The sequence below is a fragment of the Microtus pennsylvanicus genome, chromosome 11 (genome assembly GCF_037038515.1).
Source record: "Microtus pennsylvanicus isolate mMicPen1 chromosome 11, mMicPen1.hap1, whole genome shotgun sequence".
Classification (NCBI taxonomy): domain Eukaryota; kingdom Metazoa; phylum Chordata; class Mammalia; order Rodentia; family Cricetidae; genus Microtus; species Microtus pennsylvanicus.
The window spans coordinates 76,039,870-76,067,233 of NC_134589.1; the positions used below are offsets into that span (position 1 = coordinate 76,039,870).

Sequence of the window (27,364 nt, forward strand, 5' to 3'; positions counted from 1 at the left end):
AAGTAAGGGTGGCCATGGATAAACGGAAGCACGGGCTGACGGGGGCGTGAGCCTTAAGCAAGGCATTTTAAATAGGATTCTTCAATGAAAGAAGTATCATCTCCCAAACCAACATGAATTAGAATGTAGGTCCACACATCACCAAGAAGAGAATTCAGTAGTCCCCCTTGGCCGAGGAGATAAGTAAGCATGCGTTTGAAGTGTCTAAGTGAGTGGGAGGTTATCTATGGCTACTTTGTAGAAAATCAGATTTCTACACTGCTGCCGTGCCATTACTCAAGATCTGGACACGTCTACCCTTTCCTTCCCCTAGAAGGAAGTAAAGAAAGGGTTTGATGAGGGTGAAGGACATAGGGCATGGTGGGCTCTGCAGTAATAGCTAACCATTGATATGCAGTGAAATGTGGACTGGTAAACAAAGCAGAAGAAAGTATTTTCCTTCTTCCTGGGGATAAGATGATGTTCCAGCTGCTACATTAATTACATTAATACGTATCCATACTGAGGGAGCATTTGAGCTAAGAGAAGAGACCACAGTGGTTAGCATGGGCAGTACTCTTCCTCAGTGTCTTTTCCCCTTGCTCTCCTCCCTGCTCTGCTTAAATACTAATTATTAGTCATTGAATGATAAAAATTAGTTATTAGTAGGAGAGGTTTTTTGGTTTGGGGTTTTTTTTTTTTTGAAACAGGGTTTCTTTATGTAACAGCATTGGCTGTCATGGAACTCACTCTGTAAACCAGGCTGGTCTTGAACTCACAGAGATCTGCCAGATTCTGCCTCTGAATGCTGGGATTAAAGGTGTACAACACCACTACCTGGCCAAAAAGTAGTAGAGTTTTAATTCTTGCCAAATTGAACCATCTGGTCCCATGCTCCCTCTAGAGATGCTGGTTAGTGCTGGGGCAGAAGGGCATACACTAAGCAGTCTTCACTACCTTCACCCAGCCCACTTCCTCCCAAAGCAGAGATCTATTGTTTTATTCCTAACAGATAACCAACTTCATTTTATCACGAAGAAAACCAAGGGTCAGAGAAAGGCCAGAGTAAGATGAAGAAGTGAATTTGGGATTGCTAGTGCTTACTTCAAGACTTTGTTCTCTGCATCACCTGGCAAAACAATGTCACTGACGTCCAACCTTTGGAAGCATCCTTCCTAACTGGTGACTGTTTGCTTGCTTGCTTTGGGATATTTTGTGCAGGGATAAGTAATGTGCCTGAGTTTGTTCCACTTCCATTGAAAATTTCCCTTCACTTGTACTAATTTGTGTGCACGTGTTCCTACCTGTGCTGGTGTGTGTGTGTGTGTGTGTGTGTGTGTGTGTGTGTGTGTGTGTATAAGGGTGTATGTGAGTGCATGTGTGTGTGTCTTTACATGTGTATTTGCAGCCATAGGACAACCTGGGGTATAGTTTTACAGGTGCCACCTGTGTTTTTTGAGACAATGTCTTTTTGTTGGCCTGAAACCCACCAAGTAGGGCTAGGCTGCATGTCCAGTGGGTCCCTGAGACTTGCTCATCTCTGCTTCCCCAGAAAATGAATCATAAGTGTGTTACCAGACTAGACTTGACTTTTTCATGTGGGTGCCAAGGGCTGAAAGCAGGTTCTTTAGAGTGAATACTTTATTGACTGAGCTTTCCTGCCAGCCTCCTCCTCACTTCTTATGGGAAAAAACAAAACATGGGAGCTAGGTATGGGAAGATGGGAAGTATGTATGGGAGCTGTGCTTAGAGCTTTCCCTGAAACCATGAGCTGCAGACCTCCAACTCACTGTTAAGTCTGTCTGCAGATCAGATAGCTCCCATTGCAACCAACCAGTCGAGAGTCAAAGCAACAACTGTGGTCCCCACTCCAGGCTCTCCATACTGTGCCTGCTGATTATGTATCAAGTGTTCCTTCTTCCTCCCACCTAAGCACCTCTAGTCACATGGCGTCTTCAGTGACTTCAAGGGTATGAAGGAGGCACCATTACCGTAAAGTGAGGATCAGAATAATTTTAAGTACAGAAATGGGGCTAGGGAAGGGATCATGAGCAGGTGTTTCAAATGGCCTCCTGAAAAAGTAATATCCATCCATCTTGGCACTAATGAAACATAAAGCCTCAGCTTTTGAACGATGATGGTTTACTTTTGAAAGACTATAAAACTGGGTGTGGGGGGAAATGCCTTCTAAGAGTATAACATCGGGCTAATTAATGAAATGTACTGTTTGTGCATTCCTCAAGCACAGGTGGAAAAAAAAACAGGCAAAAATGATGACAAGGGTGTGTGTTTATTAAATTGGGATGCTGGCAGGAAAGGGAGGTTTTTACCTTATGAATTATGTCATGTGGCTTGTGTGCCACCGTAAAAGTCAGGCTATCACATGATAATTTGTACGGTCGTGTTCTCAAAAGAATCCTGCTGACGTGGCAAAGGAGGGGTGCTGGAGCGAGAGGAGCAGGTTGACTTTCATTTGAGATCAGAGAAAGTTCTATCGTTGGTTGGTATGTAGTAGACTCTTGGGCTGATAGAAAGGGGAATTCATTGCCTAGACACTCAAGCGAGTTATTCAGACACACACCCAAACTAATTCAGATTCCCTTTGAGTAACACACCCTTTCCTTGAACTGTTTTTGTCTGCTTGCTCTAGTTGCCTCACAGGTAACCACTGATTTCCCACAGTCTTTAGTGGTAGTGATTTCTCCCTGGCTAAACTGACCACTGCAGAAAGCAGGCTACGTCGCATGATGATGAAGAGGGAGTTGTTAGTCTAGAGAACTAAAGGCCTGAGAGGGGACATTTGCCCTGAGTTCCACAGCAGAAGGAATAGCTTAGCTGCCCTTGACTCTGAAGCAGCTCTCCAGATGAATCAACAGGTGCACTGTAAGGTTTGGATGTCTTCCCCATTCACCTATGGATTGGCCCTTTTTAATCCTGCCCTCAAATGGGAGCTTCTTGATCCAGATCTCTCTCTCTCTTCCCAAGCTGAAAGTAAGAGGTACCAGCATTCCAAGAGATACAGTCAGTCACGCAACCAAAAAGAATGTGCTTAAAAGATAGACCCCTGCCTTTAAATCCTTAGCTTCTTATTTTGCAGGGTCAAAGTGCCAAAGCGCAGCATAGGTGTTCGGAAACTCTAAGCCTTATAACAATAGGAAATGCGGTGGAGTGGAAGGAAGAAAGCACACAAAGTCACAGTTCAAAGTAGCAATGCCAACCAATGAAAATGAGTCGCCTACCATGTTCCAGATAAGAGGGCGTACCTTCCGAGGGGTCAAGCCTCCTAGCCCTCCGCCCGTGCTTGGAATTATTGTGAACGAACATGTTATCGGAGACTGCCAGGACATGGCCGTCCACGTTGACGGTGGTAGACACCACGACCTGGAGACGGGAGAGGAAAATGAATGAGCATTTTCATATAAAAGCATGGTGGGAAATAAACTCAAGTTAAATAAATAACAGCTGGGAGCTGAAGAAAATTGCATAGCTATTTCACATAATAACCGGTGCTTATGTTGTACATGTCTAACAAGAGGCGCTATTGATGAGTGGGTCTTCGGCGTGGAACGCTTTTGATGCCGTTTTAAGTAAAATTGCACAGTTTATAGTTATGCAGCAAAAGGTACCCTGTTAACCATAATTTTTACAAGGCGGTCTTTATTAGCACAGTTTTATAAATATATATGTATATATATTTTTTTTACACAAGGGTGGCTGTGTTTCACCTAAATTACCCTTCAGTTTAGACACTGAAGTAGATATCATAGTAGATCATGCAAATAGAAGTCTTTTAAATCTTTAAAATATCTCTTCCCTACTGAGTCAGGGTTAAGAAGATAGCGAATGAAAATGAGAGGGGTTGGAGTGGAAGCTGGGATCTGCTTGTGTCTTCCTCCCCCAGGGGTCTTATTGAAGTTTTCTTTACACATTTTGCTCTTTTGTCCCATGTCAGTTTGGTGGATCACATTCAAACCACCCTTAGAGCTATTAGCATCATGCCACCCTCACCCCCCTCCAAAAAAAAAACTTTGCTAATTAAGGGTCTTAGATCTGTTTCCAAAGAGAAAAAAGTAAAACACAGAACTGATTCAAAGTCAATTCGGATACCCAGGTCACATCTAAGGATGGCTCAGGCCAGCTTGCTGCAAGGGTCCAGGAAAACGTGTGCCTCTGAGAACTTTGACTAAAACAATGAACAGGATTGACCTACATCTCTCCTTATATTAAAAGGGGGAGGAGGATTAAAACTGAACCCCACAGAGATATGTTTATTCATGTGACCTCTTACAACCAAATATAATAATTGCCTGTAATCGCAGCGTTGGCTCCCAACTCATGCTTTGACACGAGAAACGGCCATCAGCCAGCCCCTGTTTAATCCAGCTATTATGTTGACTAATTAACTTTGCCCGCCAGCTTATTTCTTCCTCCATTATCAGCCCCTGTCAGCTACAAGCACCCAGCAGCATAGGGGAAACCTTGGGCTCTTTGATTGATCACCAATAGATTGACATGCAGATTAATTTAATTAGAATCACCTCACTTGAGAAATGAAAGACAGCGGCGAGAAGGCTAATAGATCTGCTCTTATAATGAGGCCAGCCTCCTGAGCAAAATCAGAAGAGTTCTGATTTATTTTCCTCAATTCCCCAGTTGCGTGGAGAGACTCTCGGATTTAATTGTTCTCCGGTTTGAGAAGCATTAGCCTCTGAAGTAGTAAATGACTTTACAAAACTTGGGACATACTGTATGCCCTTAGCTTGGAAGGCAGTTTTTCCTCTGAGTTAGCTAAGGGAACATTGGGGCAGTGCTGTGGTTTCTTTCACTCATGGGCATAGGGGAAAGCACCCCACCTAGGTCCAGACCTGTCAATTCTCAACCCCCAGTGTCAAAGCACTCACCACCTTGAAGGATTAACAACGTCCCACTCCCCCTCCTTTTCACTTAAAAGCTTTCTGGCAAAATAAGTCAAATTTCCTTTTCCTGGGAGGTGGCCATAAACTACAGACTAAGAACACGGGGCTCACCGGGCTGATTTTAATATCTTATTAAAACACGCCCTTGACAATTCAGAAGTTACCCCTGGACCCAGTGTGTTCTCTTCAGTCTGTCAAAATTCCATCTAGCGCAAGTCATTCACAGAGGGACCCCAGAGATTGATGCAGTAGTTGGCTGCAGGCTCTCTGGGTAGTCATCATTAGCTGACCAGGTGTGACAGGAGCTGAAGCCAGTGTTTGTCCCTCATCAATTGTGCGTTAATTTAAAAGAAGAAAATGGGGCGCAGGGGGGGGGGGACGATGAAGAAGTAAAGAAAAAAGTCTATTCCTTTATTTTCAAAAACTGTCACATACAGTGACAGTATCTTTAGGACAACAGAGGGGAACTTTTTAGTTAGGGAGATGGCTTCGTCAGACACCGAAAATTACATAACAGCCGAGTCTTTCAAAGAAATGTTGATTTACTACAAGACCACAATTGAGTGGTCACTGGAGTCGTTAGCTGAACAAGCTATAAAAGGAAATCCCGAACAGTATCTGTTTCCAGTGTCAGGAAATGGAAAGTGGTTACCCCAGGCGTCTCTCTTCAGCGAAGAGAGCAAGGGCATCCTATGAAACACCTGGAAGACACCAGCGCTACAAACAGTAGGACTTAAAATTATCCGGTGTCTTTTTAAAAACATTGTCAACTAATTGCTGACATTAAGTAAAAGTGACCAAAAAAGAATCAACCTGTTAAGACAGAAAACTATGCAATATGCATTTCCTTTTTCTTTGCAAGGGAAGACCACAGAGCCACTTGTGCGAGGGCCATTGTACCACAAGCACAGCCAGAACCTGATGCTGGGGAGTAAAGGATCCCTGTGCTGTTTATTCTAGAAACTAACCAGTAAGCATGTCCCTCAGATACTCATGGCACAACTTTTCAAGCCCAAAATAACCTCCCCCATTCCAATTTGGAAATGATTGGAATAGATTTAAATAAAGTATTACCTGAAATTAACCCACAGAGTCACTAGCAAATTAAAAGTAATCTGTAAGATGGGAAGGGTGGGGGTGGAACGTAATACTAAGCTAACCTTGAAAATTGACCCGTGGTAGACAGGCAATGAGCCTCCATGAGCCAATCAGTAGGCTGCTGGCAAGTAGAAGCAGGTAAGGAGACAGAGAGGCATGACAAGTCTTCAACATGTCCAAATTTTGTCAACAAAACATGTCTTGAATTTAGGACAAAAAAAAAATAGAAAAGTCTTTTCCCTTTGAAATCAACCATCCTTTACCCTTTTATTTCTCCTTTCACCCCATTGCCCAGAGAAAAAGAGGACAACAACATGAAACGGTCTACAATTTTGCTGTGTCTGTGCAACCTCTAGTTTCGATAATCTCACTGTCCAAACGTTTGACTATTGGAATTTACACTACGAAAAATATGACGTCCGATTCCTGAGTCGAAGTAGCCACATTTCAAGTAATGGTGGCCATTGGATTAGGCTGGGCAAATATAGAATTTTAAACTTTCTAGAATGTTCCACTGGATGACATTCCCCCTGAAATAGCTCTGCAATCATTTATGACAATTTATTCATAAAGACAAACTATAGGCTGAGTTCAATCTACAGAAATAAATAAAGGTTTAGGGCTAGATGTCTGTAGGTTCGTAATTGGTAGACTTTTCCAATAAAACAGGTACAGGGGTGAGCTTTTCAGAAGAGCATCTTCAGGCATGCAGATTCTATGCTGCATGGTTCTGTGGTTCTGGTCCCCACCCTCCAAGTTAGGGCATTTGATGTGAGGCTGAAGAGGGAGAGGTCAGCAGCTACCTGTTGCTCTTCTGAGAATTTACACTACGGGTTTAGTTTCTTGGTTTGTTGTCAGTGGCTTAGAAACTCCTCCAGTGCCTTCTTCCCTGGTTCTAGAAACCCCAGAGGTGATTGTTATTAGCACCCCTGTCTAGAATTTGGAAGGGCGGCACACAAACCAGCTATCTCCCTTCACTGATGTAACTTTGAGCATCAGCTGAAGGTGAGCTTACCCTTTCTGCACCCCAGAGTCCCTGATGCTCTGATGACATTTGAAACTTAATTGTTAGCGCTAATTCTGTGAGGCTAAGTGGCGAGCTTGGTCCTCAATGAGCACTTGATGAGCTCAGCAGCAGGAGGAGGGGTAGTCTTCTTTTGTGGGTAACACCAAATGATGAGTTCAAAACGAGTGTTGGGCTGACCCGGTGACTCCCGGTTCTCATTGAAAAAAAAACCAAAAGAAACTGGCATTTTAGGTCAGAGGACAGAGGGAAGAAGCCCCCTGCCCTACAGATCTCCGAGTCTGAAAGGTCTGCCCTCACAACGTAAATTGACACAATTGAGAACTCTAAGAGAACCGTCCTTCTCACTAGATTGAGTAATTTCACTTTCAAGAAGACATCTCCATCTTAGTTGGCTACATTCTAAACTGGACACTAAATGAAACCTCACTGCTTAGAAAACAGTTTGCAAACCAGACATCTTAGTAGTCTACTTTCCCCACTGTCTTTCCCCAGGAAGGATTTCTAGAAAGTTCTGTCATTGATTAGTTCTCCCTCTCCATCATTTCTCAGGCTGTCCTTCGCTCCCTGTCACACAGGAGACCTTGTGTGTCCTTACAATATCATCTAAGATTCATGAGGCATAACCTCTGTCTCATGATCAGATTTTCAAAAAAGACACAAGCACCTAAATTCAACGGCCGGTGGCAGATCACAATAACAAAAGCGGCAGCTTGCACGGAAGAAGGGATTATGACCGGTACAAGGACTGAAAATTCCTATCTCTGTGCATTTCTCAAACTGGTATAAAACTAGAGAAACATGTGGTATCAAAACACTGTCAATATTTAAATGAATAATCTTTGGAAAATAAATATTTTATTCTTAATAAGTTAGTCATTTTGGTGAATTAATTTTGAGAAATTACAAACCTTGGTTTTCAAAACTTCCATAAAAGGAAATGTTGAACACAGTTGGTTTGGACCATGGCATCTTTCTCTATGGTTTCAACTCACTGTATTTTTGCATTAGTCCATGGATCCTAACAACCAGGTATTTCTTTTTTTTTTCATTTTTCACAGGTGTGTATGGTGTGCATGTGTGTGCAGGCACGCTTCTGTTGTAGTAGGTACTCGGCTGTGTCTGGAAGACCAAGGCTGCCATTGGGACTCATCATTCGTTCTTCAACTGACTGAGAGGTAGGGTCTCTTACTCAAACCCAGAGCTTACAGAAATAGTGAATCCTCCCAACCAGCTTACTCTGGGGATCCACCCTGTCTCTGCTTTCTGTGCCTGGCATTTCAGATGGGCCACCATGCCTACCCTACATTAACATGGGTTTCTGAAGATCCAAACTCCTAGCCTCAGGCTTGCTGGGCAAATGTTTTACCATGGAACAATCTCCCCCAGTACAATAACAAGGTATTGAAAAGAAAAACTGTGACTTGAAGCACATGAATAAAAGTGACTGAGCAATATTTCATGGAATACTTCATAGGAAGAAAAAGCTTAAAACTACTGACACAGCTGGTTTAATCTCCAAAGAATTATGTACAGCAGAAAAAAAAGGCATTTCTAAGAGGAGTTAAAATTTTCATTATCATCACTACCAAATGTATGTGTTGAATCCCTAATATCCAGTGCTTTGAAATGATGGACGTTCCACATTGGGCTCTGAGTCCATTAAATAAGACCATTGAGGTGGGTCCTAAATCAATGAGACCACTACTCTCCAAAAACAACAACAACTAAAAAGGTAATTTAGACACCCAGAAAGAATGTGAAAATTAAGAGGAGTCATTATTTGCATTATTTGGTGATGGAGATACCTGATGTATTGGTTGTGGTGGCAGACAGGTAAACCTATATGCGTACAATTAAATTTTATAGAACTAAAAACTATCCTGACACAAATGAGTATAGCACATTCAGGGATATTGGAGGAATATGGACAGATGCTGTCAAGATCCTTGTCTTGGCTGTAATCTTGCTCTATAACATTGCAAAAACTGAAAGGGGCTGGTCAAAGAATACATGAGAATCTTTCAGTGTTACTTATACCAATTGTGTGTGCCTCTGCAATTACATGAAAAAAATTCAACTAAATATAAGACATCAGCAACCAAGATGTCCTTCAAAGGGTGAATGGATAAACAAACTAGTAATCCATACAATGGCATATCATTTAGTGATAAAAAGAAATGAGCTGTCAAACCACAAAAAGGCATGGAGGAATCTTAAATGCATATTACTAAATGGGGGAGAAAAGCCAATCTGAAGAGGCTATACACTGTATGATTTCAACTAAATGACATTCTGCAAAAAGCAGAGCTATGGAGACAGAAAAAAAAAGAAAGAAAAAGAAGATCAGTGTTTGCCAGAACTGGGGGAAGGGAGGGATGAATTGGTATAGGACACAACTTAGGGCAGTGAAACTCTTTTATATAATAGTGTAATGCTAGATACCAACTTGACTATAATTGTTCTAATCTCTGAAATGTACAGTACGAAGAGAAGCCTGCTATATATAACTTAGTTAATGGTGATGTCTTGGCATTGGCACTCCACAATAAATGTAACATACTATAGGCAAACTGAGGGAAAGACATGGCTGCACATAAAAACTTCCATGGAGTCATTTATCTGTATTTTCTTGCTATACAAAATAATCTCTATATTCTTCAAAACCCTGATCAAACCTCTTCCCATAGGGCCTATACTCTTATACCAATGGTTCTCAACCTGGGGATCCTGACCCTTTTGGGGGTCACATATCAGATGTCCTGCATATCAGGTATTTACATTACAATTCATAATAGTAACAACAGTATAACAATAAGAAGAGAGTTGAGGTGTGCGGGTCATGTGCTGACCTTGTAGAGGACCCAAGATGGGTTCACAGCATCTGCAACTGCTTACAACTGCAGCTCCAAGGGACTCTGTTGCCTCCAGCCTCCAGAGGCACCCACACCCATGTACACAAACTGACCCCCCATCATAAATAAAATAATAATCAAAATAAGGCTGCACACGACTATGCAGTAACTTTACTTTTTCTGAGGCCATGCCAACATTCCATGGAAATGCTGCTTATGTCACGCCTGTGGGCTTCTCTTAAGTGGCAGTGTTACATTCGAATCCTTTGAAAATGGAGAGTATGATTCTTCCTCCAGAAATACCATTAGACTAAAAAGTAATGTCCATGTAGACGTTTCTATTTTTTAAAAAAATGGCAACAAATCCTCAGTAGTTACACCATTGCAAATTTAGGTAACTCATTTGACCGCTTGGAAAACTGAAGCCTGGGATATTTTTAAATGTCCTCCAAGTCACAGGACGAATTAAGAGCACAGGTGAGCCAGAAACAAAGCCTCTGACTTTTCCATGCATCTTCCACACACAGCAGAGAACAGTCCTGACGTGAGTCTACCCTGTCATTCCTGCTGGTTTCTTCCAGTACAAATGGAGGGTTTTGAGGTGTCTGATGGCAGCCTTAAATATTATTTACATAAAAATGGTCTGCATCAGTTAGGTCGTCATTAACTTTGTCCTTTAAAATATCCTTGACTGATAAGGAATGAGATAGTCTCAGAAATGTGCCTGATTGCTGGTTCCTATCTGGTTGAAAGATCCCAAATAAGTCATTAAAAATTATGGAGGACGTGTGACCCTCCAGGGTGTAACAGAGCGGAACTGCTGGAGGCAGGGAACACCTAACTGAGTTAAATCCACACTGGAGGCTCAGAGCAGAGTATACCCTCGCTGAAGAGGAGGACAAGAACAGATATCTCCCATGCTATACGGAAAGAGAGGGAGACCTTCGGAAACCAGATCAACTTCTGTCTTTCCTACCTCCCGAGCTATGGATGTGCTAAAGCCGGTCCCTCCCACAGAGGATGAGGAAGATGCCCCTGATGGCTTCTGGGGCTTCTATGCCACTCTGTGCTCACTAAGAGAGGAAAACATAGAGAAAGATCCCGTGGTCTCTGGGGACTTGAACATAGCATGTCCACGGAGAAATGAGGCACAAGCAAAGGCAACTGTGGTCAACAGCTTGGCCGCCAAGTTCAGATAGATTTCTAAGCCCATCATTTACGAGTTTGTAAGCACAGACACATGCTCGTAGGCATGAACTCTGAGTCTACCCTATCCATGCCTCTGTCAGGCGTTATTGTATAGATGGGAGAAGTAGCGACAAACAAAATGTACAGTAAGTTCTTAACAGAATCTCAGTTCCTATTGGTTGTCTTCATGGAGTTTAGTCCCTAACATAAGTAGAGAGAGGTTAAAGGATGAATCAGGTGAGCAATAAAAGCAAATTTCAGAATGTAATAACTCATGTGAGAAAAAATAAAAAGGGAGTCATATCTAATAGGAACTGGTTTTGATTGTGGTCAACAAAGTTCTCATGGGGGAAGTGACACTATTGTCTGAGTCTGAGTAGTAAGTGTCTAGCTATCCAGTGAAGCTGCAGCAGAATTTCCCAGGGAGTTCAAAGAGTGAGCGGCAAGATCCTGAGGCTGGAATGACTTTTGTGTACTTGGGGAAGACAAACGAAAGAAGGGAAGGAAGGACAACGTGCTGGAATAGTGCGAAGTGAGCAAGAGTGATGGCCAAGGATCTGAAGTATGGCAAGAGCCTGCTAAATTCCAAGTCAAAAAGTAGAAGAGTTTGGGCTCTAAGTGCCCACAGCTATAAGCATTCCCCAAACAACACAGGTCAGCAGACACAGGTCAGTCCAAACACATCACAACTATCTTTGTTTGCATGTTACAGTTTCTTCTAAGGTAGCTATACTTAATGTGGAGCTACTTCTGCTAAGTGCACATCCACCTCTCATCAAATGGCATCCCCAAGGATCGCTCCTCAGTGATGCATACTGTCTGCCGAGGCTCACAACAAGGCAAATGTCAAGATCCATATTGGCCCAGTGATGGTTTTGTAGACCAGGTTCAGGAGTCCCACATTTGACCATGTTTCATGAATTAATCCTGTTCTCTGAAGCTATCATTAGAGCTGCTTTCAGTATAAATAATCAGCAGGGCACACCTTAAAGTTTTATTCTGCATAAGAGGGTGAAGGTAGCTTGGGCTCCCAGCATTCTGTTGGGAAAGAATTTAATTGAGAGATGTGTTGTTTGTCAGAGTCATGTAAGTACATCTGAGGGAGAGAGAGAGGAGGGTGGGGAGTAAAAGAGAGGAGGGGACTCTCTCTTCCCTGTGTGTCTTTAAAGCCATCTCTTTTGCCGAGGAGTTTGGGCGTATATTTTAAGAATGTTATGATCACAGCAAATAATATATTGATTTAGAGAGACCATGAATGGCTGTTTAAAGTAAATAACAAAATTCTCCAAATTTTCTTATGATTCACTTTTAAAAACTTGCCCTTTCATGTCATAACCTATGTCATCAGTTTGGAAAAGAAAAACACTTCATTGTTAGAAATTTGGGATAAATAACCAAATGACTTCATTTATCTCCCATCCAAATGACGAAGCGAAGGAAGAATGTGTAGACGTGATAAATTGAGTTTGTTCTTGCAGTTCCCTCTGCGCAGGGCCCTTGTCTGGCGTTTCCAAGAGTGATGTAACACAGTCACCCCTTGGTATCTTGCTAGGGAATTGGCTCTAGCACCCTCCCCATCATACAAAAATGTTGAAATCTTTAAAATGGTATTGTTTTGCATTAGCATATACACACACACTTATATATGTCCCATATAGTCTAAACAATCTCTACCTAAAATGCTGAATATTATAAACAATATGTCATAAGCATATCTGAAGAACAATGACCAAAAGTATTTTATATGTATTTGGCACAGATGCAGAGTTGGTCAAATATTTTCCAGCTGCAGGTAGTTGAAGCTGCAGAAGCAGATTCCATAAATGTCAAGGGCTGGCGGTATTCCTGAGGTTCTGAGCTTAAGAAACACCATCTCCAATCACATGCTTCAAGGTAGAATGCCATCTCCAACTCCACTGGTTTTCTGGGCATTTTTATGTCTCATTTTCCTGATTCATTTTATTTATGGAAATAACCACAATTTCCAATTATTTACAATGGTTAATCTTTGCATATCTTCATCGTGACAGCTGATGGAGACTCATTCCTTATACATGTACTTTCTCTCCTTCCTGAACCATCTCATTCCTCATTTTTGGCACACCTCCCTGTGGCTATAGTAGCCATGTGACTGGCCACTAGCCAATAGGAAGTGAGCAAGTTTAACAAGGACTATTTCTAAGCCAAGAATTTGAAGACATGTATCCTTCACTTTTCACCTAGCTCCATGAATACAGTAGGGCTCTTTGTAATTGAAAGGACATAAAATCAAGAGTTGCCAGGTTTCCAGATCATTTCAAGGGGGAAAAAAGTCTATTCTTCAAGGCAGGAATACTAACTTGTATGTATTGTATGTGCACCATTAGATTTTCTTTGCTCTATATGTGAGCCATTAGGTACTATTTGGTCTATGTGTTACAGCAGCTACCCTTGCCCTAAAATAATCCCCAACTGAAATATCAGTTTCACTACAGCAGAGATTCTGTCGTTTGCATTCGACATTATTGACTTACCACCAAGCCCTCTGATAAATACTGCTGAGCTCTTGCACACATGAATGAGAGAATATATCTCGCATCTATATTCATATGTACTGTTGTCACAGACCTGGCATTTATATACAGATGCAGAGTTATAGCCTATCAGAAAACTTTGCCTAGGGAAGAAGATGAATTTGTAAATTTATATGTTCCTTCAGTCTCCGGGCCTTACGGTTTCTACTAAGATGACAACTTTTGCCCAGTTCTTGCTCCTCCTTCGCTACTCTCATCTGCCAGTCCCAACAAGGAAAAGGGTGGCTAACAATTTAAATCTTAACCTTAAATTGTCTGGCTCCTGTCAGTTAAAAACCAGCCTGTGACATGGCTTTAACGTGGTCCCTTAACATTAGCATCTTTTTAGTGTCAAGAGAGAGAAATGGGCTCATTTAGTCAGACTGAATTGCTCCCTGTGTCATAGGCTGCTTCTAGCCCCAATTTGCCCCCCCTCCTTCCCCCTTCCCCAATACCCACCACCACTAAATGAAGCCTGTATCCACTGTTGTATTGAAGCAAATATGCTACCTTAACCACAGCCGAGGGGTTCCAGAAAGAAAACATCCATTATTCAAAAACGGAAAAAAGAGAGAGAGAATTGTACCAGATTCTCTCAAGGCTTATGCCACACTGCCTAAGCTTTTCAGAAAGTGATTAATTTTTTGAGAACACTCAGGTCACACTAATTGACATGACCTGTGTAATTAAGAAGTCTCTGTTTACACACCAGAAGCCCAGCCGCTCAGAGGCTGAGTCTGCTTGACAGAATGTCTTTACGCATCAAGAGATCAACAACCTTTCGTATGTCCTCCTCAGCCACCTACACAGGTCCCTGATTGCTCTTCTGAGGGGACATACGCTGGCTTGGCTGTATGAAGAGGGGGCTGACCAGGGAAATATACAAAAGAGCAAAAGAGAAGCCTCGGCAGGGGCAGCTGATGAGACTCATCTCATACACCGTGAAGGGTGAATCCATCAGCACTTTCTGGAACTTAACCTTTCAATATTACTGATATACAATGAGTGGATCACATTTTGTCTTCACCAAAAAAGATACTTTCTCAGTCCTCTCCTGGACAATAGGGACATGAAAAGAACATGAAACCAGAGTCTCAATTTCTGTGCTATGAATACAAAAGATGGAACTGCCCCTTGTTTCTAAGGAGGTGTCAATGTCAGGAGTGAGTGCACACACACTCCACTGGCCTTCTCTCTTGTGTCCTAAGACTTGGCACCTTCAGTGTGATTTCTTAAGAGAGTCCAAGTTACCACTGGTAGACAGAGTTACACTCACTGCAGCATTTCCAAATTTTCCCACAAGTAGAAACTACTCAGGGGTGTAGCTCACCTTCTAAAACACTGTTCTTTCCTTCCAGGGAAGTCCCCCAATTTGACGAACTTGGGGTTGGGGGTTTCAACTTCATGCATGAAGTCTCTTTGGGAAGTCTTTCAAACTATCCTGTGATTCAAGCATTTACTCCTGGGATACCACTGTGCATTTTGAATGGTAACAGAATTTGTTGTTGCCTCACTAAGTGCCTCCCAACAGACCCTAGAGGAGTTCTTTGTTGTCCCAAAGCATCAGATAGTAATAGTATACAAGTCACAGGGTTGGACTTGAACCTTCACTAGGTAGATGTGTAATTTTGAGTGAATTTCTTTACTACTCTAAGCTTACTTCCTCATTGGTAAAACTGAAATAAATCATATTTGCATGTTTTTATTAGGGATACTATGACAATCACTATCATTCATGTAAAATGCTTCATAGAATACCTCTCATGAGAAAAGCACACAGTAAATGTCAGCTTCACCACCAGCATCAGCATCTGCAACACCAATGCCCACGGATGTATATAAAGGCAGATACACGGACATAGCAACTATACATAGGAACATGGAATTCACCGAACATAGACATTATAATAAATAGTCATCTACTTGGAACTGGATGAAGTTTGCTAGAAATAAACAACTGCAGGAAAGAAAAAGGAGAAGCCACTTTGACAAGAAGAGAAAAAAAAACAGATGAGGGGGTAAGGAATGCAGTGTGTGGTTTGGGGGCTTAGGGTTCAGTCAAGCACCTGGACAGTTCAACTGAACCTGGGTACCAGGTTTCAGGGACCTTCACTCCACAGCTCTCACTGCTGCTCAAAGTGTAGCTGATGGGAACACAGTAAGCCGACTGGCAAAGACACAGCTCCTTTTAACTCGGGGTTTGACTCTTGGTGGCCACACTAGCTATTCCTTTTGTGAAAGTTCTATTTTAGAATCTCTTTGGGTGACAAAAGGTAAAAGGGCAAAATCACATCAACTTGAAGTGTTTTGGAAGGTCCATATGGACCCTTGGGTAAGAAGGCAACCATGAATAACCAAAGGATGCCGTTTCCATTGCACTAATATTGTCCCCGCAAACTTAGTCAAAAGTTATCAAGTGTAGGTCAGAATTAGTGGTTTTCTATCAGGAGCCATCTATCTCTCTCCTCCCTACCATGGAGACTCTTCAGTGGCCATGCTAAGGGAAACTGACTGTTCTATTGCTATTTCATGTGTACAGAGACCTATGATACAACTTGAGCATCCTACAATGCGTGTGTGTATGCACACACACACACAGATTATCCACCAGTCTAAAAGATTCATTGTGCCCAAGTTGAGAAGACCTAAACTAAGGGCTTAATTAAACTCATCACAAGAAGTTTCCCTGAAAGTTTAAATCTATTATGTCTATACTACTGCATAAGTAAATTGTGGCCTTTTTCCCTGTGCTCAAAAAGAATGTACTGAAATGACTTCCTGTCTTGCCTGTATTTCTAAAAGCCACAACTCACGAGCAAGTCCTGTAAAACCATATATAAATGTTCTTTGAGGTCCTCAATGTCACCAAAGTCCATCCCAATTCTATTGCCCTGAGGGATATAGTGTAGTTGATGCTGGCAAAGTCAGGAAGCTTGGTTATTACACATAAAATGGTTCATGCCTATGTGTCTTTGTTCCTAACCCAAGCTTGGCCCAAACAGATATAGAGGTCATCTGAAGAACCACAGCAAGCTATTAGATAGCATGCGCTAAAAACCCACTCACACATGCTGCAAGACACTTTGAAAAAAAAAAAGTAGCATCCAAATTTGAAGGCAGGACCTTGCCAGGAAACAGTTCCTAAGAAATTAAGATTTTATTGGATTCTCCCAATTCCTCTCTATTAAGACAAAAAGTGGTAAGGCTAAAATGATGTTATATAAATTCTCTAAGATCTCTGGAGACAATACCATCCTTCCAATGGATTTGTTCTTTAACAAGACTAATAAGGCTTACTTCTTTTTCTAAAAAAAAAAAATCACTTTGAAGACTCCGTGATATTGACATCCACAGTCAATGCTCAAATCTCTTTCCTTATTTCTCCTTAGAGAATGTGCAGCCAAAATGTATCAAGCACCTCTTGGAGCTCAGACACTGAAAGCTGCACTTTGAGCTGACTAAACAGGCGTAGGAGCGAACTTTCAACACCAAGCTGTCTCTCTGACAGGTTGTGCAAGCATGCTTCAAGGTTGACACGGGAAATAACTTAGCCAGAAAATGAGCTGGAGAGCGAGGCAAGGAAGGGGCTTAACTTTACTGCCTGAGCTGTGTGCCATGGTTCTACACCACCTGGGAGCTTGTTAGAAACCTAGACTCCCAGCCCCCGCCCCCATCTCAATCAGTACTGTAACAAGGTCCTAAGGGATTCTCAGCATGTGAAACTGCAGGCGTATTATGTCTAGAATTCCTAAAACACCTGTGTTTGAGAAGTCAACCCATTCCTTTTTTAGGTTTTCTGCCCTTCTAACATATATATGATCCTATCAGGTCCGTACGTTTTAGGTGGTGGCCGACCTGGAAGATCTTCGGTAATACATACATGTGGGGTACAGGGGCATCCCTGAAGCTGAACAGAGGGTACAGACATGTTCTGCTTCTTAAGGGCCCCACTTCCAATCGGCGGTTGGTGCTAACAGCTGCTGAGATTATGAGAGAGGACAACAGACGACAAAATTGAACTTCCTGGTTTGGCTCCTCACTCGCTATCCGGTGAAGTTCTCCTTAGAACAATTTTAGAGACTAAAGCTCATCGTTTCTGCGTAATTGTCTTAATCTCTGGCTGTCTCGTCACGTGAGCCTATACAGGAAGCCAAAATGAGGCTCTGAGGACACAGCTGCCTTCATCAGCGGGCGCAGGTGGCGCAGCCCCAATTCTCGTCTAACAAAAACAACTCCTAGATTGCAGATGCCTGGGGACCAGGGGCCTCACCTGCTCTTCACCTCCAGAGAAACAATTATACTCCATGTCTCTTGCCAAAAATGTGTTCCCATCATCTCTTCACATTCAAACCGTTATTAAGATTTAAGAAAAGCAAGAGGGGACCCACCTGGAATCTCCGCATGTCACGTGGGTTTCCTGCATTCTTTAGGCAATTTTGGTTGCATTTAAGGAAAAACTTCAGGAAGAATCTGTGAAGAAACAAATGAGCATGGTTAGCGTTTCAATCCTAACAAGCGAGTCTCAGTCAGAAATCACTTCTGGGCTACTTGTTCTCTTTTTCTCACTGGTCTCCTGCAATATTCAGAGTGGCTTTAGAATTAGTATTGCGCTCAAGGCCTGGGGTCATCATATCACATCCAAGGTGGATTTTCTTTCTGAAGGGAACACTCTTGATACTGCCAACAGATCTCACAAAAGAAGTAAACCTCGAGGGAGTATTTTTATTCAGAGAGCAAATCATCATGGAAATTCAACGTAAGTTCCAAATAGATCTAATTGAGAGTTCCCATGGTCCCCAAGCGTAACCTGTCATTTAAGTGTTGTGAATTCACAGTTGATGAATGGCAAAGTGTATACTGGATAAATACAAAGAGATGGTAAATGCTTTAAATCTCAGCGTCTCCAAATAAAATGTTTAAATTAGCAGCCCTAGGAAGAGTGGTGGGGTTCACACAATGATTAAACCCTTGCAAACTTCTCCAATACCCCCAGACCATTTCTTCTTTTTAGATGCTTGTTTAAATGCCTTAAACAAAAGCCATTTCAGATTGAGCTTGGGCTTCCCTGCCTCCCAGCCTACCTTAGCTTCTGAATAAGTTCTATAGTGAGGTCCACGGGTTCTATGTGCAAAGGTGACTACAGTCGCCAATTGACTAGAGGAATCCCACCGATGTTGGTGAATCTATTTTAACTTTCAAAAATGTCTGACGTGTGTGATACAGGACATGGTCACACCAAGTAACAACTGCAGGCAGTTGTTGGAGTTCATCACAGAAAGGCAGCAGGCGTGGAGGGTTTTGTACTAGGGTATTCATGCTGGTTACCCTCAGTTCAACCCCTCCTTCTGTCTTCTATTTGAGAGAAATTGAAGATGTTTATGTCCACCTATTTGCTACACACTTTTGACTTTGGGGGCCTAGATAGATGTATTGACGGAGCGTACTAAAAGACTAAAATACAGGTCAATCAATGAAATTCTAGAAATGCTCTTTTCTCCACCTTTTGGCCTACTTTCGAGCTACACCGGAATAAAACCGTCAACCCAATAGAAATAACTCATGCAAAACCAGCATTCCAGGATGCCGCCACCTGAATTTAGCTCCGAGTATGATGTCTGTCAACAGTGTAGCCCCTTGGTCCTCTATCATCAAGGCACTACACGAAGACACACTGCACACAGACAGCTTCTGCAGACAGATTCCAGAACAATCTCTCTTCTCCCTGGCCTCGTAGAGTCTTCCAGGGGGAAGGGGAATAAATGGGAGCATTGAAGAGCAACAACGACTTTTTCAAACAAAACGATAAGATTTTACAATGCACGAGTTTTTGTAAATGAAGTCACTTTACCATCACACAACGCTCAGAGCCCGTCAGCGAGGAGGCCTCTGATAATGGTTCACCCCTGCATCGAGGGCCTCTCCACAGAGGCCAAAGCTTATTGACCTTCTGTCTGGGATGAATGACTCACAGAACATTGCTGAGGTCCAGCTGTGTGTAACGGAATCCACCCTGGGCCTCCCCCAGGCCCGGAACAGCTCCGCTCCGGCACATGTTAGCTGCCCAGCCACTCAGCCACTCAGTCCTCCTTCAACAGGGCGTTTTCATTGCCTTGTCCCTCTGCGCCTCAGAAGGTGAGGCTCAACCGGCACATGTGGCTGTCAGACATTATCAGATGTATAAAGGTAGTGGTCACGAGTCCCTCATATTGCTGGGGGCTGGGTTCTATACCTAGAAGAGGATATATATAAACCATCCCAGGATCCGGAGAGGGTGGTTGCCCGTGGTGTGGTGCCATAAAGTATAAAAGCCACTACCTTAAAAAAAAATACCCAGTATGGTATTAACATCCAAACCTTAGCCACACACTACCCGTGTGCCTTTGAATGAGAGGCCGGACCTCAACTTTTCTCATCCATAAAATGGACATAATGAGACCATGGACCCTACAAAGTAGTTGTGCAATCCTAACGCAGGTCAGGAGGATGGAGGTGGCAGTAGTAGATGTCTCCGAATCTGAGACATCCAACTGCTTGTCCAAAAGTGAGTAAACAGGGACCTAAAATTCAACTTCTGATCGAGTGGTCCAAGAGGCAGGGCTCTGAGCCAGCACACTAAGTTAGTGTCCGTCCTGATGGGAGTGCGGTGACGATGTTAATATTCATTGTCCCACGGGTGGGAAATCAATCACGCTGTGTGAGAACAATGGTTTTACTAGGGGAAACCACAGGGTCATTATCCCTGCCCCCCAAGGCAACACCAAGCTAGGGAGGGTTATCACCGCCACTCTCCCCCCAGTGAGCCCCCCTGCCTGTCTCCCCATGGTTGATAATACTTGCCGCCTGTACGTGTTTAAGCCATTTGAGCCCAGGCCTGACAGCCAGTTTCAGGTTGTGTTAGAAGGAGCTGTCAGCACACCCTCTGGCATCCTCAAGTCAGACAACTGCTAGCCACCGTGAGGGGTTCCATCTGGTGCCAAAATGGGCTTTGAAAGACAGGCAAACAGGACACTGGCTTGGCCAGAGAGAGAGAGAGAGAAAGAACCGAGGGAGCCAGGGATCCTGTGCCTCAGAGATGAGGAGCGCCGGGGCGCCTGTCAGCAGCTCGTCGTTAGCACAAAACCCACACGGGGCACACACCAGATCGCCTTTAAAACTATGCCGGGCACACAGCAGATCGCTGTTACCCTAAGCTGCCCTGCCACTTGGCCCACTGGCAGAGTCCCCTGCCCACCCCCTCGGCAGCAGCTCACTTGCTGAAATTGAAGTCTTGACCATCTGTCACGGGTAAGACAGCCGTCAACTGGTGCCTAGGGCCTCACACAAGCCCTTATGTGGCAAAGACACCGTGTAGGGCCAGTTCTTCGGGGGGGAAAGCCACCTACTCCAGAGCCTCAGGAATTCTCTTCAAAGTTTTCCCCTCAGTACAATCCAAGTACCTGACCCTTTTGGATCACACTTCCTTAAAGGAACTCCGAGGAGTAAAGAGAAGTTAAAAATACCCTCAGTGAGAGACTGACTCAGACGCGAGACACACAAACTTGGGCAGGTGTGTGTGGGGGGGGGGGGTTATTCAAGTAAACATATAAGGTAACTGTGAACTTGGGGACACGTGTACGTGTGTGTGTGTGTGTGTGTGTGTGTGTGTGTGTGCGTGCGTGTGTGTGTGTGTGTATGTAGTGTCTGCTGCCCCACAGAGAAGATCTCTGATTCTGAGGGGCTTTTGACAAAGTAGAGGCTATTGTAACACAAAACCATATGTTTGTCTAAGGAACTGCCACATTCTGTGTGTTTCATAAAATGTCAGTGGAAAGAGCATGGCTGCCCTACCCCAACGGTGGGAACCTGACCCACAGCAGGACAAAGCCGCTATTGACCCTGCAGAGTTCCGAGGAGTTCCATAAAGTCCGGGATCAAACTCTCTTTTTAACTCGGCTCTTTTTCTGGAGGGGTGGCATGGCTAGGTGGGGAGAAACCCAACACCTTTCAGCTAACTTCCGCAGGAGGAACTTCATGACTATTTAGTACATCTTTCACTGTGTTATTATCCAAAGCATTTACGTTCCCAGGGTCTCTCTGAATCCCCAGTGAAGTCCTTTAAGGTAGGCATGCCAGGAAAGGGCTAACTCACCTGGAACACAACACACAAAGACTCAAAAAAATAAGAGATACAGTTATAGTTCAAAACTAGAAGCCGGACGATGGTGGCGCATGCCTTTAATCCCAGCACTCGGGAGGCAGAGGCAGGCGGCTCTCTGTGAGTTCGAGACCAGCCTGGTCTACAGAGCTAGTTCCAGGACAGGCTCCAAAGCCATAGAGAAACCCTGTCTCGAAAAACAAAAAACAAAAAAACAAAAAAAAAAACCTAGAATCCTAGTTTGCCCATAGGGATAGTCATGGTATCCATTTTCCATGAATTATAGGATGTGTGCATGTGTGTGTGTGTGTGTGTGTTTTATACACACATGTGTATGCAGGTGCCCATATCCATACATGTACATACCCAGAGTATGTCCAGTTCTACCACACTCCACCTTCCCTTGAAACGGGGTCTCTCATTGAACCTGGAACTTGCCATTTTTCCATTAGGTTGATGGCCAGCAAGCCCCAGAGAGCCTCCTGTCTGCTCCCTGTGCAGTGCTGGGATTTCAGTTACAGAGACAGCAATGCCTAAGCTTTCAAAGGGATCCAGAAGATCTGAACCCATGTCTTGGTCTTCAAGCGTGTACAGCATCAATTTCTCCTGCTCACTGAGCCATCTCTACAGTCCAAATCACAGGCGAACTTTGAAAGTGACTTTAACAACCCTTTAGTCTAACCTCCTCACTTCACGAGTGAGAAAACTGAAGATTGGGATGCAGTTCCCAGTTCCCAGTGGTTAAGAGACCAGAGTTGTTCCATGCTTGCCGGGGGTCAACCCCGTGATCTTTCCAGCGTGTTCCAGCTCCTCACACACCAATCCAGCAAGAGGTCAGCACTCAAGTCTGTGAACTTTTTAGTTTAGCACTTCAATTAAGGAAAGTGACAGTCATAAAACCAGAAGTGACATCCTATTAAAAGTTGTGTTTGGGTTCATCAATCAGGCTGACGTAGGACATCAGTCCATTATTGAAGTAACTGAAACAGACACACACGTGGTAGATACATTTGCTGATTTGGTAATATACTGTATAGTATTTCCCCCAAGCAAGAGAGCTTCAGTATCTGCCTTGAATCCTTATAACTAGCATAGTATTGGTGACCAAAAGTACTGGCTTGCCGAAAGAAAATCAATTAACCTCCATAATGAGGCTCCTCCCCGTGAGTATGAAAGATGAAACAAAGGCAAACCCTCGTCTCCAGACACATAATGGAAGCCATGGGATGGAAAACTAGAGGCGCTTAGTATACACTGGTTTGCTAAATAGAATCTGGAGCCTGCCTGTGAATCCAAATTAGCGCTTTCCACATTAAAGACAGTAGCGGAGTACACTGGACAAGCCAGTTTTGCTGGAGATGAGATAAACATAGGTCGAATCAGCTAATTCCATGACCCTGAGTGGTGTCAACCAAACATGGGAAGAATAAGACTTTTCTTCCCATACAACTGGTAGCTTTCATCATACATTGTAGCTTTATTGCTTAACTAGACATGTGATCTTTACCAAATGGATGCAATCTCTCCGTACCTCAGTTTCCTCTTTTGCAAAATGGAGAAGCCACGAGAACGTGTTTTAGAAAATCAGTAAGCACTTGAAGGGTGTTGAAGCCTAGAGCAGAGGAAGCAATACTGCTCACTGCTCTCTGCTGTCTGTAGCATCGGCACAGGGCCTAGACTAAGATGGTTTCAGATAGGAAAAATACTCTTTCTCTGGCATAGTGCAGGCTCAGGAAATCAGTGAAACCCTGCATACCGGGTAAGCAGTACAGGCTTCATCAAATAAAGAACAGAAAGAAAACAACCACGAAAGAGATAATCGTCAAGAAAAGGTAAGAGTATAGCGGCTTTGCCAAAGCAGAGCAAGGCAGGGGCTAAAATTATGGAGGACTTGGGCTAGTCAGAATTGAAGGACACACTTATTAAACTGCTTTCCAAGGGACTGCCCAGGCACCGGTAATTGTTATGCAAAGCAGGTGCCCTGGCTCTGGACTGAACAGGTTGAATTTTTACCTCTCCCAACCCAAAGACTGAAAAATCACGTTTGTCTGCTTGCAGCTGTGTTCATCATGTCCCGGCTAGAAAAGAAAAGTGTCAAGGCACCAACTGAACGGAGACATAAAACCCCAGCTCCTCTCCTCAGACTCTCTGGAAGGTCCCCCTGACTTATGCCCGCAGATGGTGAGGCGGCAGACGGTCCTTCCCAATGGTATTCAGTACGCAGGGATGCACTCTTGGCCTGACACAGAAAACAGCTGTGTAGAAACAAATGTGGGGACCCTTCTGGGTGAAGTTCAAGCCGCTCCCACACACGATCTGGAGGGAGGGCAGGGAACAGCCTGGTAATTAAAAGGACTTCTTGGGAGTCATCCACTGCACCGTCACCTTTGCGGTCAGGCTTCCAGCCCCAAAATTACCAAGGAAAAATTTTCCAGGAATACTAGGATTCTCTCAAATTGAAAGCATTTAACTGCATTGCACCTGCCCCTTCCCAAGACCACCTAAGCTGCCAGAAGCTGGGAATCGCCCTCTTGAAAACTCAATAGCGGTCCATGGACAGGTAAGCCAGAGTCTGGCACCACCACCATAGGAAGCAGCTGCCTTGAAAACAGGGCAAGCCAAAAACAGAAAGAGAAGACTCTGTTTTCAATGTCAAAGCAAAGGGCCTGGCTTCTAATTCACAGACTAGGCTGTAGGGTACAGTTCATCCATGTGAAAACACGATACCCAGAAGTCAGCCAAGATCCCGGGGAGGCCACAAGGGCAGTCTGGGGAGGCTGAGCAGAACAAGAGCTGACCTCTTCTCCTTTTCTGGAAGGAAAAGCAACACCAACTGATGCCCTGTCTGACTTGCAGCTAACAGTCCTGCCTGGGACATGCAGAGAGCAGAGAAGAAGGGAGCTGCACACACATGAAACCGTGAGGTCTTTTTTGGCTCCCCATAGTGGAAGAGAAACTGAAATTAAGCCATGACGCTATCTTGGAGCTCCCAGAGGGAGAGCACATGGTGGCCCCTATAATTGGCCACTGACTTCAAGAAGTTTACCTTCCCTGGCAGAGGCTTCCTGGATCTTGGGCATTTCTGGAAAGTGTGCACAGCCTCGAGAGATAAACACGCTCGTCTGGAATAGGATTCATTACCTCAGAGCTCAGCGTTTGGCTTTGGTGGGAGGACATAATTAGTGACAAGAACTTACCGGGGGTGCTAGAATATCATAGCAGCGGATTAAAGAATGTAAAAATAGTTTGAAGGAAAAGGACCCACTGCAAATAGGGTCCTTAGACTAGGAGTCAAATCTGACAGTTAGCAGATAGGATCAGGGCAGTCAAAGGGTGGAGAAAGAAAAAGATCCAAGGACCATGGAGGAAAGAGTGTCTCATAATTCCTCAGAAGAGATACTGAGAAGGGCGTGGGGCACCATGACTTAACACTGTCTTCTGCTGACCCAGTCCAACTGATTCTCCTGTCAATGTTTGCTGACCAGTAATTGAGAGAGAATGATAGAATCCCAAGTCTAAAAGCCTCTGGTGACAGGAAAGGAGAATAACTTTAGTGAAGCCCTGTGACACAACTCCCAAGCACCAAGGCTTTCCTGACAGACTGTATAAAGGTTCAAATTGACACGAAGAAAGTTTGGAATCAGTGAATATGGTTCGATATGCAGAAGAAACACCTCAGATAACAAACCAAGTGTTTGTCTGACCCTTCTTGGGACTGACTGGGAGATAGACTAGGCAACATTGACTTTCAACTATTTCTGTGAGATGGAACAGGGACATAGGACACCTGCAGACTTTGGGTAGCTCTTGGTAGTGTTGGGCCTTGGAGTTCTATGTTACCATTGTAAAATACCATTGTAAAATTTTACCCAGGATGGAAAATATGTAAGTATTGCTTACTTATTGCCTCATATACACTCAAGAGTCAGGCACACATGAGAGCCTCAATACTCCACTTTACGAGTTTTGTGGAAAACACAAGCACAATATTGTTGTAGAATATTATTTTAAGAAGTGTTGCTTTTGTTTATGCTGCATTTGTTTAACTCTATGAAGCTGTGATTCTTTGCCTGTCTCAAACACCTGATGATCTAATACAGAGCTGAACGGCCAAGAGCGAGGCAGGAGAAAGGATAGGTAGGGCTGGCAGGCAGGCAGAGAATAAATAGAAGGAAAAATCTGGAAAGAAAAAGATCTAGGAGCAAGAACAAGGAGAGAAGGATTCCAGGAGCCAGCCACCCAGCCAGAGATGGAACAAGAAGGAAAGAAAAGGTATACAGAAATAGGGAAAGGTAAAAACCCGGAGGCAAAAGATAGATGAAATAATTTAAGAAAAGCTGGCTAGAAACAAGCCAAGTTAAGGCTGGGCTTTTTTAAGAAATAATAAGCCTCGTGTGTGATTTATTTGGAAGCTGGGTGGCGGGCCCCCCAAAGAGTAAAAAACAACCAACAACAGTTTGGCATTCCAACATGGGGCTAAAGTAAATGAAAACTCCACAATAGAAGAGCATTTGTGAAAGCTTATGTTTTCTTTTATTAGTTCCTACTCTTCCAAAGGTCTATAGAGCTCCATTCTATTCTCATTTTATAGCTACTATATCAAACATTACAGAGGTTGCTCACTAAACTATATATTCATATATATCAGAGATATATTTGTATGTAGTGAAGATGCATGTCTTATCTATGGTGGGAAAGTATTCATTGGCCATATCTGGTTATATACATTACCATCGCCACATGAGCTCAAGTTAGAGCTAAAGCCAGCATAAGGAATTCTAGCACTTTGAACTCCAGTAGTGCTGATTATCAATTCTGATATGCTTCAGGTTTGCTCGTGACCATTTTATGTGTGACCCCCACCTCAAACACGTTTTAACCTTGCTGAAAAGACTGTATCAAAATGGAGAAATAAGTCCAAAACAAAACCAAGATAGCCTGGGTCTCTTTGGGGAAAGTCAGTGAACATCACAAGGGGTTAGTTTGACTATACATCATTGTGTGTTCACAGTCACTGCCTTTGAAAGTCTCTCATGCAGACAGAAAGCCACAGGTGGAAAATGAAAGGCTTTACTATCCCTGTTCTTCAATATCGCGTTTAAAATTGCAAAGCCCACTCATTTAGAATCTGTTGTTGGCATTTCACTTGTCCCTTTTAAAGAGTCAGAGAGTTTCAGGATGACTCTCTCTTGTGGAGGGGACAGATGCCATGGAAGGAGTAAGAAGTTCGTGTTCACAGTAACTGAGACATACAGTCGTCCCTGGACGCTCCAGAGCCGGTGAAATATAAATATGTCTAAGTATTCACTCCCTCATTGACCTGACAGATCTTTCCAGAGAGCACAGGATGGTCTCCATTCCCTTGGGCGCCAGTTGCACCAAGAATCTACTAATTTTTGTTTAAAGTTTTGTTCAAAAGAAAAATATTTAAGTTCAATTTTTCAGGAAAATATTTGACTTTTAGGACAGCGTATTAGAGTAATTGCCAAACGACTTTAAATGAACAATTAATCTGTCGTGATTATTGGGTAGGGGCCTGATCAGTGGATCTTAAAGTGTTTCGCAGTGCCCATAATGGACATCCCAGATTTATTTCTCCTTCTTCTTCTCCTCCCATC

General features: G+C 43.4%; 1 protein-coding gene across 6 annotated transcripts in view; it reads right to left on the minus strand.

Moving 5' to 3' along the window:
- Ebf1 (EBF transcription factor 1) overlaps positions 1-27,364 on the minus strand; it is a 385,736-nt gene that overhangs the window by 115,180 nt on the left and 243,192 nt on the right. For 4 of the 6 annotated variants that reach the window (XM_075992867.1, XM_075992865.1, XM_075992870.1 and 1 more), the window contains exons 7-8: positions 18,001-18,082; positions 3,219-3,360 (exon numbers count right to left, since the gene is read on the minus strand). In XM_075992867.1, the coding sequence (XP_075848982.1) occupies positions 3,219-3,360; positions 18,001-18,082 (224 nt within the window). The remainder of the gene's footprint in view (positions 1-3,218; positions 3,361-18,000; positions 18,083-27,364) is intronic. The other 2 variants (XM_075992868.1, XM_075992866.1) reach the window with 1 other exon arrangement.